General features: G+C 42.1%; 1 protein-coding gene across 5 annotated transcripts in view; it reads right to left on the reverse strand.

The window, feature by feature from the left end:
• Positions 1-12,323, reverse strand: part of Diaph3 (diaphanous-related formin 3) — a 469,632-nt gene extending 457,309 nt beyond the window's left edge. Inside the window, exon 1 of one of the 5 annotated variants that reach the window (XM_063274163.1) lies at positions 12,072-12,323. In XM_063274163.1, coding sequence (XP_063130233.1) covers positions 12,072-12,188 — 117 coding nt within the window. In that variant the 5' untranslated portion in view covers positions 12,189-12,323. Of the gene's footprint in view, positions 1-11,518; positions 11,655-11,690; positions 11,765-12,071 lie in introns of those variants that run through there. The other 4 variants (XM_063274159.1, NM_001305172.1, XM_063274162.1 and 1 more) reach the window with 4 other exon arrangements.
• Positions 12,324-15,163: the final 2,840 nt, after the last annotated feature.

A 15,163-nucleotide genomic window follows, 5' to 3' on the forward strand; every position in this document is an offset into this window, starting at 1 on the left:
ACACATTTATATTACGTGTAATGTAATGTGTAAATACAAATGTATTCACATTCCGATTCATAACAGTAGCAAAATTACAGTTATGAAGCAGCAGCAAAAATAACTGTATGACTGGAGGTCATTATAGCATGAGGAACTGTAGTGAAAAGCTGCAGTGTTGGGAAGGCCGAGAACCATGCTCTAGGGCATGGTTTTGTCATGGCCACGTTGTTTGCTAGCTGTCAATCGGTCGTGTGTCCTCTTCTCAACTGCTGGGACCCTCACATTGCATTATAGTTCTCTGGAGCTCAGGTCTTTAGGCTAGGAGCCATACATGGGCTGAGTTTCTCAATGCCATCCCTAGGGTGAGGACGCTGCTGCACATCGGGAAGCTAACAGAAAGATGGATGACGGAGATGTCCAGAAGATAAAATACCACACTTAGGTACGGGCCAACCTTAATTCTCACTAAAAGATAAAGATCCCACTTCTATCTTCCCATAGTCCTTTTGTTTATAATTCCCTTCAGACCCTGATCACTATTTGTTTTATAGCTTACTTTTATAACTCATCTTTTACTCTTAGTCCCCTAACAAACCAGAACATAGGGAGCATTTATTAGCCCCCAGCTTTCTATCCAGCTTAAAATGAGACTCATCTGAAGTTGTTTCCTTCTTTCTTTGATATACAGACTCCTGAATAATCCCCCAAACAAACCAAATCAAAATACTCAACGGTGAGTCTTGCCTTTGGTTGTCAACTCTCCCAGCTGACTGTGCTATAAAACCAGACTACAGGTCAGCAAGTTAGGCAAGCGATTTGCAGGTGAGTGTTCTAATTCCCAAATGATCATGATGGAATCTAAAAATGCACAAATCTGCAAATGGTGGATAACTGTTGGTTTATTTGCATTGTGTACATCATGCCTTCCCTAAAATGCCTGTCACGAAAGTGAGCCCAGCAGACAACACAGGGCAGAACCCAAGCAATGTCAGTCAAATTCCCCTTTTCTCTGGAAACCTGTGAGTATCATGGACATTAGAGTCTCCTCTTTCACTGACCATGGGCATATATGCAGACCTGGGACTGAGCAGCCTCAGACATGGCTATGTGAACTAAGAGGAGTGAGAGTCACAGTATCCAGAAGAACATAGACTGCGTGGTTGATGAGGGAGAGAAGAAAGAACGTGCTTTCAGTTCTGGGCTGTAATCCACCATGAGGACTGGCAAACCTTTGTTTGATTCCTGGAGCTCTGCAATCTGACCTTACGATTCCCTTTCCCAAGTTTAAAAGAGACACCACACAGTGATCTGTTCCTTTAAGCCAAATGGCCCGGGACTAAGAATCCAAGGTTGCTAAATGGCCCTTAGGTTCCCATATGACACTGCCTACCTTTTCATCATTGTGCCACTACTTTCTGTATACTTACTGAAATTACTAATACACCAAACTGCCCCATAAGCCAATTATCCCCATCTCAGAGATCAGAAAATTGAGTAGCACCGAAATGACTTGACAGAGCTAGTAAGTGGCTGGCCTAAGAATGGAATCAAGGTCAACTTAAATCAGGCCTGGGCTCACTCCCTTCCCCACTGTCCCTTGCTGCTAGGACAGACTGCAGTAGTCACAGCTACAGAGGCAGTAAAGACGAGGCAGTTTCTGAGGTAAAGTTAAATGAATAGGCAAGTGGGACTCCAAAAGGATGGTTATCCGGTTGGAACAACACTGAGCACCAACAAGAAGAACTTCGGGGAAAGGAGTAATTCCTATAAACTGACCAGCATTAGTAAGAGGTATATAACAAAAATAAAATGAAAATCAGAGACTTCTTTACTTCTCACACGTATGCACTTACGTTTTATGTGGCAATTTCTGAGACCAAAGCATCCATCTTGAGGAGAAACTCATTAAGCACAGTATGTTAATTAAGCGGGTGTTCTAAGGCAGGTGTTCTCAACCTTCCTAATGCTGCAACCCTTTAATACAGTTCACGATGTGGTGACCCTGGCCATAAAATTATTTTTGTTGCTTCAAAACTGTAATTTTGCTGTTATGAATCATAATGAAAATAATCTTGTGTTTTCCGATGGTCTTAGGCAAGCCCTGGGAGAGGGTCGTTTGACCAGGTTGAGAACCACTCTTCTAAAGGGCGATGAAAATAGTCCATCTAAGGGAAGCTAAGCTGTTGGACTCAGGAAGTAAACAACTTCAAGAAGTCCCTATGGCCCTCCCTCCCCAAGCACATGCAGCAGTAGACTGCCTGCAGACCAAACCAAGCACCCCAGAGATCCACAGAGCTGCCTGAGATCAGAGCTGCCAACAGGAGACTCAGGCCCACTAGGCTGCCTGAAAAGGTAACCCCTGTGATTGCCTGCAGGCTGTGCGAGGAGCTCCAGGGTTCTAGTTTTCATGACCCACAATGGGGTGGGCTTTGGTGATGTGGTGGTCTTTGATTATGTCTGTCCCTGTAAGTAAGCCTTCACCTACATTCCTATGAGTAGGACCCAATAAAACTTACTGGTTAAGCACATGGGACTGGTGTGCCCGGTTTCGCATTGGTTCTCTATCTGGGGTGAGTAGATAATTGTTGATGCCTCCCTGGGAATAGTATCACAGGACACTGTGTGTTATTTAAGCTTTAGTGCAGAGTACGATCCTATAAACTATACCTTTCTGATTCAGAATACAGCAGAAACCACAGAAATAACCACATTCCAACATAATATTAAAAAAGACACCTCAATGGCTAATTAAAGAATATTAATTTTTAAATTCTAATAGTTAGAAATTAAACTATAAGTGTCTTTGTCTAATTTGACTAGTAGTTTTATTTCTATCCTTTAAATTGTTGAATCACCTAAGCCAAATCAAAAAGAGTACACATTTGCAAAGTGAATACCTGAACAAAGTGGGGAAAGAACAATGGAGTTCTTGCACTTCAATTCTAATGAGCCTGGAGAATGTTTCGTGTGTCTTTAGATCTACTCATCAAGCGGAAACAGATAGGGAGCCCTGAGGCTAGCGAGAGTCTTACTGGGCTTGGGATATAGAGAACTCTGAAGCAGAGAAACTCTCTTGAAGGACTTTAGAGCTCCCACGGCCTCACTGTATACAAGTTTGAGGCCAGTGTAGGCTGCATTACCTGAAAATAAAAATAAAGGGGCTGGAGAGATGGCTCAGCGGTTAAGAGCACTGACTGTTGGCTCTTCCAGAGGTTCTGAGTTCAATTCCCAGCAACCACATGCCCTCTTCTGGTGTGTCTGAAAAGAGCAACAGTGTATTTACATAAGAAATAAATCTTTAAAAAATAAAATAAAAAATAATTAAAAATTATAAAATAAGTTTATACATTTATATAAAAGGAAATCACATCTACTGATGAAGTTAAAAAAAAAGTGATGATGGGTTGGGGATTTAACTCAGTGGTAAAGCGCTTGCCTAGCAAGAGCAAGGCCCTGGGTTCGGTCCCCAGCTCTGAAAAAAAGAAAAGAGAAGAAAAAAAAAGTGATGATGATAATAATGTTTAGCACAATCACTAAAAAAAATATAGAGGTGGTGTCCAGAGAACGACTTAACAGTCAGGGCCTAAGCACACTGCCAGTGTTCACATCTATCAAGGCCTGTTCCCTACTGGGACACCTCAGGAAGGCTCCCAAGCCTCTTCAGATCTATGTGAGAGTCCTCTTTCAAAGGAGTGTGTGAGGAGTTAGTGATTAAGACAGTGCCCAGCCCAGGGTCAGAGCAGTGTGAGGTAGCTGCCATAAGGATGATGCCCACAGTGTTTAAACCATATGATAGGAGCAGGAGGTCAAACAGCAGGGAGGGTTTCCACCAGGAGGCCGCAGCCAGGTTCAGCACGGTGACTGCCAGGTTCCTCCACTAGAGGGAAGGTATAGTAGAGAACTGAGGCAAGAGAGAGAGAGAGGAAAGGTCACCTATCTCTTTATATTTCACCATGTGAGGTTGCAGGAAGCTAGGAATGTGAAGGAACCCTGAATCAAAGAAAGCTCCAGGGCACCTTTGTGGAGAAGGGATTTAGGAAGAAGCAAATGTTGACAGCAGAAGTGGGCAGGGAAGGGAAGAGAGGCAAAGTCAGGGGCTAGAGGCTGAGATTAAGAAGAAAGGAAAAAAATAGATCCAGGGCCCAAACTTCAGGAAATGTGGCCCTCTCCCATGAAGGGCAGAGTGCCTGGACACAATGTCCCCTGTATCTGGCAGGAAAGAAGTAATGAGAAAAGACAAAGAGAAAGGGGGAAAAAAGTCAAAATGTTCAACAGCAGAGCTCCTGTCAGATCCCCTTCAACATAAGCAGCTCGGCAGGGCAGACTGCGATTCACAGTGATGAGGCCTCCTTTACTTTGATGTGCCCCTTGACAAGTGCAGCACCAGAATACTAACAGGTGCCACATTTGCACTGGTAAGCACTGTGCCTAACCTATGACAATACTCCCAACCAATCCTCACCACAATCCACATACAGTGATCAGATCCATCTTACCAATAGGAAACTAGAAGCTCACACACAGATTAAGGAATTCCAGTTTAAACCTAAACTGTCATAACGGTTATGGCTGAGATATAGACAGGCCGATCCTGAAGACTTCTGGTAGTTTTTACATGCCTTTGCCCAATATCCCTGGAACCTTTTATAAAAGGAAATGGACATCTAGGATATCCAAATTATATTTAAACAGATTAATCATAAATAAACAAATGAAAAATGCACAAACCAAGTGGCATGAAGTTCCTAGAGTAAGCTGGCTTCTCAGGCGAGCAGTCTATAAGCCACCGCACTACCTGGCACCACAGTAAAAGTGACCCTCGAGCTTTCGAGCACGCGCATAAAAGAACTGAAAGCTTATGGAAGGAAGCATTATCAGTAAGAGCAAAACACCCTTGGACAGGAGGCTGAGTGAAGTCAGAACATGATTTTAATTGGAGACCTTCACCCTTCATAAAGAAATGAACCTGTCACGTTGGATTTCTGGATACGGATTGCAAGTACTCCATTTTTCATATTCATTCCTCAGGCTGTCAAATTATTCATTAAAAATGAATTGTAATTGTCATTATGAATTGAATTCTAGCCAAAGTTTCAATAAACAAAAACAGTTTAATTCTAACGTCCATAATTAATGTTACCAGTGTGAAAACCTTTTATTTAAAAATGAAATGTTACAAGGTTTTACTTTATGATACAAATAAACAGCCGACCTTGGAAAAATGCGTCAATTAAAATAAAAAAAAAGCTATATCCTAGGGAAATAGTTCACAATAAAGTTACCCAAGTCTAGCTAGGAATGGTGGTACACGTCTATAATGCCAACATTTAGAAGACTAAAACAAGAGGATCGGGAATTCAAAGCCAGTCTTTGCTATGAGTTCAAAGCCAGTTTAGACTACATTAAACATTGTCTCAAATAAAATTACTTTAATCAAATAAATATACAATTATGGATGTTACAATTAATCCATGTAAGGGTTTCAAAACATTCTACAGCACACCTCCTGGAGGAAGCAGTGGCCCTCTGAACAGGCCTGTTAGCCAGTCTTTAACTGGTGAAGGTTTGACTTGAACCTCACCCACCAGAACAAAGCTCAAACCCCTCAGCGCACAGAGTGCCCTCATCAGATATCTTAACTCATAGCTTCCTTCCTCCTTCTCTCCCAGCATTTATTATATACCATGATGCCCAATGATTGGGAACGAAGAAATACTAATTCCATTCACAGATCACCCTAAAAAATAACAAAATCAAAACCTACATTTAAAAATACTTTTTTTTCCATTTTAAATCCTGTAAGACCTCAAGGAAATTACAGGGACATAATATGAATGAAGGAGAGAAAAAGGACAATTCCATATGATTTTTAAAGCTTCTTGGTGAGCATCTCTTTTATGATTAAATATATAAAAACATATTTAAGACAGCAGGGTTCTATTTTACCCAAGACACCTATTAGAACTAACCTTCTGACACTCGCTGTATACATCCTTCGCTACTGATTAAGTGCTGACACCATTTTTGTCTCATCATTAAATAAAAAGCTGTGGAAAACTTTTGTTTGATTCAAGTACTTTAAATCCAATAAGAGTGACTTAGTTTCAGCAACAAGTCATCAATCACATTAAACTAATGGTGTTAATAATTTGCATCTTAATGGTTTTATGGTTTTGTTTTGGATTTATATGTAAATGTAGCTTGGTTTGATAGCTAAAAAAGATCCGTAAGTATACTTACACTCCACTTTATATTTACACATGTATTAGTAACATTATTTTTATCATCATTTAAGACCATTCCAGGGTATCACAGGAGGGTCTTTTGGTTGTTTCATTTATATGGAGGTTTCATGAGTCCCATTTTACAGATAAGTACCACTGTTCAGAAAGCTTTAGAAACCTGTCCTAACCATTGGTCCTGACCACAGCCCTACCATGGTCACCTGGCACTGCCAAATAATGTTTCTGGCCCTGTACACCAGAAGGAACTAACCTGGTTTGACAAAGATTCTCAGGATAAGGAAATTAGTCAAATATCCTGTGTATGTGCCTAGTGACCTAAAATGCACACAGAAATCACACTGCTACTGTTACTGTACAGCAAAAACAGCCAACCCTTTACACAGCACACACTCATAGGTGACACATGGGAAGCACTGCTCCTCTACACCTACACTCCTACACTGAGTTTTCATCTGCAAAACTGCCCTGCTTTGCGCATGAGGAAAGGAAGGCACCTAATGAGACAGCTACTGCCTGAGACTGCCCAGCTAAGAACTGGTCCAGTTGGGATCCAAGCCCTGAGAATGGGAGAAGTTACTGCTCATGTTAGCCATGCCCCTCCAAACAAAAACAGTAACAGAGAACGACAGAGAGCTGTGCGAGGAATAAAGTCCACAGCACACACTTCCAGAGAGCCTGCAGCAAGGTAACTGGAAACTCCATCATTTCAGCTACAAAGCCGAACGTTTTTAAACTCTCAAATTGTCTCCTAAGTTAATAATGACCACTTGCCTTGCAATTTGAGAAAAATTGCTCCCAATGGTAAGGTGTTTCAATGCTACCCTGCTGCTACCGAGAAGACATTACCTTTGTAGATGCTGTTCAAAAAGAGCTCGTGCTTTGATCCTTAATATCCCATGAAGTAAAAGGTTATGCTTAATCTATATTTTATAGATCTAAAAGTCAAATGAGGCTCTGGGATAAACAAGCGCGAGTGTGAAGCCAGCATAGTCCTCAGCACTCGCTTGACTCCTGGTTTAGATGATGCTGTGTGCTTAAAGACAACTCCATTAGTGTAATATCTTGTGGGCTTTTTTTTTCTTGTATTATTCTGCAAACATAAACAAGTTATATACATGTTAATTTACATTCTATATAAAAAGCCAATTTTAAATCCAATTTATAAGACAGTAAATACATAAAGATCCTAAGACACAGCAATAAAGTTATGCCATAAAGCAGAGTTAATTCAAGGCAACGAAATAAAAGCAGGACAAATTTTAGCATTCCACCAACTGCACAAAGGTGTTTCAGGTAACATCTGTTCGGAAGCAATTGCTACAAGACAGACTAGATGCGAGGCAAGGTTTCATAGTATAATAAATGTATGTCAGTGTGCTTGCTTCATAATTAAAGACATGAGCCTTTGAAAAAAGCAATTAAGCCCTGCTCTAAATCTGAGACAATCATCCCTTTGCCCACCCATCCTTACCCTCAAAGAAAAAGATCCAGCCCCGTCTACAATACTAAACATTGCACATCTCTATTCTCAGCAGCTAATTGGACTGCCAGAAGAGCCACTTGATACATTTTTCATAACTCATACATTTTAAAAAATAGGGGAGGGGTGGTGATATAAGGGCCAAGCCTGGATTTCTTACAGCTATAGAAATATAACCTCTGAACCTCAATATTCCTATGTCTAAAGTTAAAGAAAAAAGAAACTTCTGTTTTCCTTGGGAGGGCATCTCTTTGGAAAGCTGGGTTCTATTCATAAGGAAGACTAGAAAGGAAAATCTGAGAGAGGTTAGGGCTATTTCTTGTGAAAACACCCTAAATAAAATTACTTTCCCTGCAAATGAAGGTTACTAATGGCTGATCCATTACATACAGACTATTGATAAGCATGAAGGTGCCCAAGGCCTTCAACTAAGAACATTACCTAGATTCTGGATTCTTTAGGTTGACCAAATATCTATGTTTACTAGGCCAGCCTGGTCTACATTGTTAGGCCAGCCAGAGCTACATAGTGAGACTCTGCCACAAAAAGACGAAGATGGGGGCTGGGGATTTAGCTCAGTGGTAGAGCGCTTACCTAGGAAGCGCAAGGCCCTGGGTTCGGTCCCCAGCTCCGAAAAAAAGAACAAAAAAAAAAAAAAAACTCCTAAAATCCATAATAGAATACTGATAAGGATCAGGACCTTGCAACTGTAAGCATCTTTACAAAACGCATCCCTCTGATGACAAACAAGTCTATTAAGCAAACTTTGTAGGAAGCCATGGCTTTGGTCTGAGCATCTGCCCTCAACCCAACTGACCAAATCAGTGAAGTTTAATCACAGTAACAGAGTTCGACTGGTTACAGAACATCCCAACACCAGTTAACTGATTAGGCTCATCAAGCAACTAGTTCAGCTATAACCAAAAGACTGACTTCCCAAACTTTCCTTGATGTCCTGGTTGGTCAATGCTGACAACAATCTACTCCTCTAGTTCTGGATGTTGTCTAATCATTTTCCTTTTGTATACTCAAGTAAACTTTATTAAATTAACTGGTCTAAGGACTGCTCCTTTTAATACTACCTACCAAACACCCCAATTAAATATATTGGTATTTATAAAATTTGCTCATTCATAAACAAGGCCCCAAATGGTAAAAATACCCCAGTCTCAATTGATAGACCTAAGTCCAAACCATTAAAGACAAGATTTACCCTAAATGGTGTGAGAACTTTGAAACAATATCCCTAATTAAAGAACTCCTCTACCCACTTCAATTAATTAATGATTTATAGGTCTTGTGCTGGATGCTAGTGCCCACAATACAAATGGAGTCTTCTCCCAGAAGCCATGTCTTGGTCAGTCTGGACCTAGTGACAGTCAATGAGTAGCTGTGTGGCTAACAGCAGTTAGAGGAAGAAGTCACTGTAAGGCTTTTCACAGCAAGTAGGAAAACCTTTCTAGTTACTTCTGTTCTTGACGGAAAAGAGGTCTCAGGCCCAGGTGCTGCCTACAAGACCTAGAGCAGGTCCCAGATACAAGTATTTTACTGAACTCTATCTCCCTCTTAAAGTCTCTACCGAGACCACCCTTCCCTCTCAGCGCCTTCCAATTGCACTGCCTCCTCCCCCACGCCACCCCCAGGGCTAGCTCAGCACCTAAATACACAGTGCTTCCTGTATCAGCCAAGGTGGTTGGTCTGCAAACAGCGCACAGCACTTGATTCAGCCCCAGCGCACAGCACTTGATTCAGCCCAACACCACACCGTTACAGACCAGCTTCTACTATTTACAGTTACCATGGAGGACAGGAAATAGGCTACAAACATCTTCACCCAATTCACAAACGACTCAAAGCCCACGGTTGTACATTCAGTAGAAAATAAGGATTCATTTGTCTGCCTCATCAACACAGAATCCAGTAGGCACCAGAGGTGGGACTTAACTAAGACAGGAGCCATGTGACCAGTTTACAATCAGGGGCTACTATTGGCTTGTGAATTTATGGAGGTGAACAAAAAACGCAAACTACTAAATCATCCCTACCCTCGCCACATGGCAAAGCTGCATTACTTGTTCTAGAAGCTCAGAAAATGCCAGTGATCCGATGAAATCAGGCTAAAATCACTTTCTCCCAATCAAGAAAAGGCCAAGAACTGAGTCGACATCCAGCAATAAAGCTGACTAAACTACAGACCAATCATGCCATCCCAACACAAGAGTGCCCTTATATGGTTATCAGGATGTGAGAGGCTGAAAGGGCTGTTCAGAAGGCAAATGAGACGACGCAACCAGCCTCTGGCAAAAACACAGATGAGGCGAAAGAGTTCACTAGGAAAGAGCAGTCCTAAATCAGCTGCATCCTCAAGCTTCTGGTGGAAACAGACTAGCACCTCCACTGAGAAGCATCCCAGTTCAGGCCTCCTGGATTCCCACTGGCTTAACGTGATGTGCAGCCAACAAGGAGGAAAAGCAAGCGGCCATGAAGTCAACCAATGTACAAGACCCAAAGACTGCACACACCAGAAGAACTATTGAGGAATGAACAGTCAAGACGCAAAGGACTATCAAGAATGCCCAGACGGGTATGAAAAAGCAGCAAATGGAACTTACCAATATAAAAAGCAACTACTAAAGTCAAATATTCCAAACAGTAAGATAGAGTAGACACAGCTAATGCCAAGCTGATGGGACAGAACACACGTGTAAAACTGTTATCCCTCTCCAGAGTCTAGCTGGTAAGTCTAGCTGACTGAACAGGCTGTATTATACTTAAGATTACATATTTATAGTTTAAAATACACATATGTATATAACAACTAAAAAAAGAGGCCATAAATTTTAAGAAAGGGGGGGTGGGTCTGGGACATAGGAGGAGCTGGAGGGAAGAATGGGAATAAGGAAAATAATGTAATTAATTATAATCTCAAAACATTAAAAATTTTTAAAAATACAATTAATTTGTAAATAAAAGTCTAACTGCAGATCATCAAGAATCCAAATTACTTCTAAATGAATTATGAAGTCATGATTCAAATCAAGCCCCACCCATGAACTCAACATTGTAGAGTTCAACATCTTAGAACTTCAATGTGTTGTCTTCTAGACTTCATTTCACCTTTGCGTGAGTTTTAACAAATGGTATGGTCAATATGGCATACCGGGGGAATAGAAAACACAATCACCAGCCTTCAGCAAAATCAAATATTTATTCAGGAATGCTATGTTGTAAGATACAGAAAAAAATCACACGACCATGGCAATCTAGACAAAATACACTGAGTACTAACCCAGAGAGTAAACTATAAAAAGAAGAGATGGCATCATCCCATGAATTCCTCTCAGAGTGGATGAAGTGAGGAAGTTAATGCTCTCCTATCCAGTCTAGAACCATAGCAGCTAGGAATAATGAACCACACCCTTTCCACAAAATGTTGCTATTCCTCTTGCTATTTTGAAGCTCACTTCTGTATAATCAATCCCCACTGTTGCTCGGTATTCAATTAAAAGTAATTCAATCACAAGTAAATATTATACTTAGCAATTGATTCACAATCTATTATATCCATAACTTGGATATGATCATGGCTTAAATTCCTGAAACTGTATTTGTCCAGAAAAGGCACATGCTGTTACTACCAACAGAAAAAATTAATTTTTCCATACTTCTATGGACAATTAACAGTCAATATTAAGTCTCCAATTCTCTTGGACTAATACCAAAATCTACCAACCCACGCAATAAGACAAACCGAATGAAATCATCCTCATTACCTATTTTTCTTCCAGCTAACATTAACAAAAAAGCTTACCAGGTGCTAACCATAGCTCTTCTTTATGCATTAAGAACGCAAAGCCAACCCGATTAACGAGTTTCAGATACTTGAAGACTCCTTCCAAGCTAAACAAGACATTCTTTAGCAGTGACTACACAACCCGCCAAGTTTGAAAACGAGTTGCCTCAACTTGAAAAAATATATTCACCTTAAAAGGTTCTTGTTGAAAATATTATACGGGGGTGGGAGGACTATCAGCTACAAGTTCACTTTCTATCTTACTGTTATACTAAAGGGGTGGGGCAAAATTTAACTTTCCTTAAAAATGCAGAATCCGCCTTGATGACGTCAGTACATAGCCATTTGAACTGTTTTTCAGATCCGCCCTAGGAATCGCCCGGCTTCACAGACAGCAGAGCATTCGTCCCAGAAGGGAATCGAATCCCGCCCTGTCGCTGTGATCTAAGCCGATTAACAGCTCTGACCTTCCGAAACAAACCTAAGCTCCCTGCTCCCGGAGATGTCAGCCTGGCGCAGGCAGCTGAAGGCCCCGGGAATCGCCGCACCCCGGGTTCTAGCCCACACTTACCAACTTGGGGCGCTTCTCCCCGAGTTCGTAGGGGCCAGCGGGCGGCGCGGACGGCAGGCCCTTCCTCCGCGAAGCCTTGCTGTCCCGGCCGAGAGCGCGCGCCCGATGCTTCTCCATCTTCCCGGGTCTCGGTCGCGACCTGATCTGGGGCTATGCTCGGCAGACTCACCTTCCGGGTCCCACGCCCGCTGCGCATTAACCGCTGCACACGGCTGGGCCAATACATCCGAAATCTCCCGCCACCACAAGCAGCCCTGTCAGCCAATCCCGCGCCGTGCGACTAGTGACGCAAGGGCCCCGCCTTTTCCGGGAATGCCAACGCCTGGGCCTGATTGGCCCTTCTGCCTGTCCATCGCGCTTCTCGCCCTCTAGGCAGTACAGACCGCCGACCAAAAAGTACTTAGTAAGTAAGGTACAGTTTTGGAAGGAAGATTGCGCTAATGAGAGTCTCTAGCAGGGATTTCCTTGGACTTTGAGAGTAGGCTCTTGAAAAATCTGAACCGCAGTGAACCTCTCCTGGTACTGTTTAAGCAGCGTTGAATATGAAAGCAAATGGTAAGCCCTCTGGTCTCTGGAGGTCTCAGGGTCTAGGTGAAGTACGTATTAGAACCAGAAATGAATGACCGTAACCAGGTCATGAACATTAGTTGAAGCACAGAAGAGAGTCGTCAAGGAACTTTTCACACACATTAGGACAAACAAGCTTTCAGGTACTATGGGATGCCGATTTTTGGTTTGAGGTTGGTGGAAGTTAGTGGACTTTTAAGGGAGAGCAAAAGGCATCCCATGATAGTCATAAGAATGTTAGATCTAACCCAGAGCCGAAAGGCAATCAAGTGAGCCAAGATTACTTGGCCCCTGGATTTGCAGCATTCCAACTCTTAACAATCATGGAAATTCTAACCAGTCAATTAGAATTGTTAACACAGGTGTGGCCCTGGGTTCGGTCCCCAGCTCCGAAAAAAAAAAGAAAAAAGAAAAGAAGAAAAAAAAAAGAAAAGAAAAAAAATAACAGATAGCAATCCTAAATATATAAAGTAGAGAAAAGCTATAGAGGCATGGGCGCTGGCAGAACCTGGGCTCAACGCAAGCAAGCACCTATCCCCAGTATGCCAATAAAGACATTTGTAATGAAGAGCAAACTCTGGACATCCATTTAGTGAGGCTGCACAAGGAAGAGGAACAAATAAAGAGACCCGAGAATCCCCCAAGTCCATCTTTGGGTCCCTGACCTGAGGTTTGGATTTAAATAGTGGGCAAGTCCTGGTCACTCTGTGAATCTGGCATCCTCATCGCCATGTCCCCCACTCAGACCTCAAGGTGACGACAAACCATCAGTCCTAAGTCACGTCTCTTCCTAAGAGATAAGTTGCCCCTCTGGCTGGCACCAAGATTCACCCTTTTCCTCCTCCATTGTTGAAGAATGTGTTGTGTGCACTGAAGGTCAAGTTACGATGCTAATACAGTTTTCTCACACATCACTGCCTCTCCCTCTTTAAACGTCATCTTCACCTTTGAACTATTTCCTTAAAGATATTGATCTTCTGACTACATGGAGGTGATTCTAGCCAAGACAAGTAAACATGAAGTATTGATTTTGGTACCAGAAACAATTCTAGGTATTCCACAGAGACCACTAGCACAGGGGTTCAGATAATGAACCTACGGTTTCCAGTAAGTTTTCATGTACAGCTTTTGGAGGTTTAGATTAGGTTTCGGTCTTGCAGGTAGTGTTTGCTCCTTTTCCTGTTATAATGTTGGTTTTTACTATGTCACACGAGCAGATTTTCATCTTAGCATGTATCCTAAAGGCAGATTCCAAGAGATCATCGTGGTCACCCAAAGAAGTAGCTACCTCTGTCATGATGAGCAAGGAAGACGAAACGTTCATTCTTGTCATTTGTTAGCTGTGCGGTGTTGGAGGTGATGTGTGACTTTCTTTGCCTCTTCATCAGCAAATGCAGCTCACAGAAAGCACACAGAACTGTGTCAGTGTGCTGCAACCAAAGACAACCAAGAGACATACGTATAGTTGGGACAATTTAGGCTTATTACAGAGCATAAGGACATCACTATGATGCTCAAAGCACTTGAAAGATCTGCATTTTGCCTGGGTGATTTGAGGACAACTTCACAGAATACTATTAGGAGGAATGGCCTGGACTGGTTGCTGTCTTGAAGTGGGGGCAGTTTACTCCCCCTGGATATCTTGACGTTTTCTAGGAGCATGGCAGCATGACTCTATATCCAACAACATCGCAGATACTCAGAGTGAGAAATAGGCAATGTCAAAAGACAAAATTCAACTGAATTTAGTTTTTAAAAGTAATTGCATTATATTTTCAATTGCTGAAAAATACACTTCATCCTATAAATTAAAATGACTGTTGCACTGAGCTGAGCAAAGGCTATAATAGTTTCAGCAGGTAAAGGCTAAAGAAAGCAAAATGGACGACTGAAAAGCAGGCTGGTCTCTTCACATCACTTCAGACAGGTTTATCGAGGTGGAAGAACCACCCTGGCTAGGTTGTTCCATGGGCCTGGGTGTTGGACTGAATGAGAGGAAGAAAACAGTTTGAAGAGCACTGTTCATCTCTCTGTGCTTCCTGGGGCACGGTGAGCAGCTGCCATGTTTCTGCACCTCTGTCTTCCCTGCGGTGACTTACACTCTAGCCTGGTGTGAAAAGAAACCCTTCCATCGGTCAGTTGATTTTTGTCAAACATTTTATGTCGATAACAAGAAAATATATTACTACAAGGGGAAACAAGCCCCCTTCAGAACCTAGTGTGAACATGCAGTAGTAGGAGCAGTAGTGACTCCTCTGGTTTGGTCCGCTGGAGCCTGTATCCAGAGCTGAGCCCATAATGAGGCTTACTTAGTCTTCAATGGCTTCCCATGAATTTACATCTCATGGGCATTTTGATATTACATACTAATTTCCTCTGTGCTTAGACAAAATTAAAGTGTTGTTTTGCCTTATTTCTTCCTGGCCGCAGAGTGTCCTTGTCTAGCACAGGTATTCTCTAGGTCTCGGCAATAAGATATTTTGTAGCAGGACAGCAGCAACATGACCTGGCTTTTAGTGTCCGTC

This window comes from Rattus norvegicus, chromosome 15, assembly GCF_036323735.1.
Source record: "Rattus norvegicus strain BN/NHsdMcwi chromosome 15, GRCr8, whole genome shotgun sequence".
In the NCBI taxonomy this organism is placed as follows: domain Eukaryota; kingdom Metazoa; phylum Chordata; class Mammalia; order Rodentia; family Muridae; genus Rattus; species Rattus norvegicus.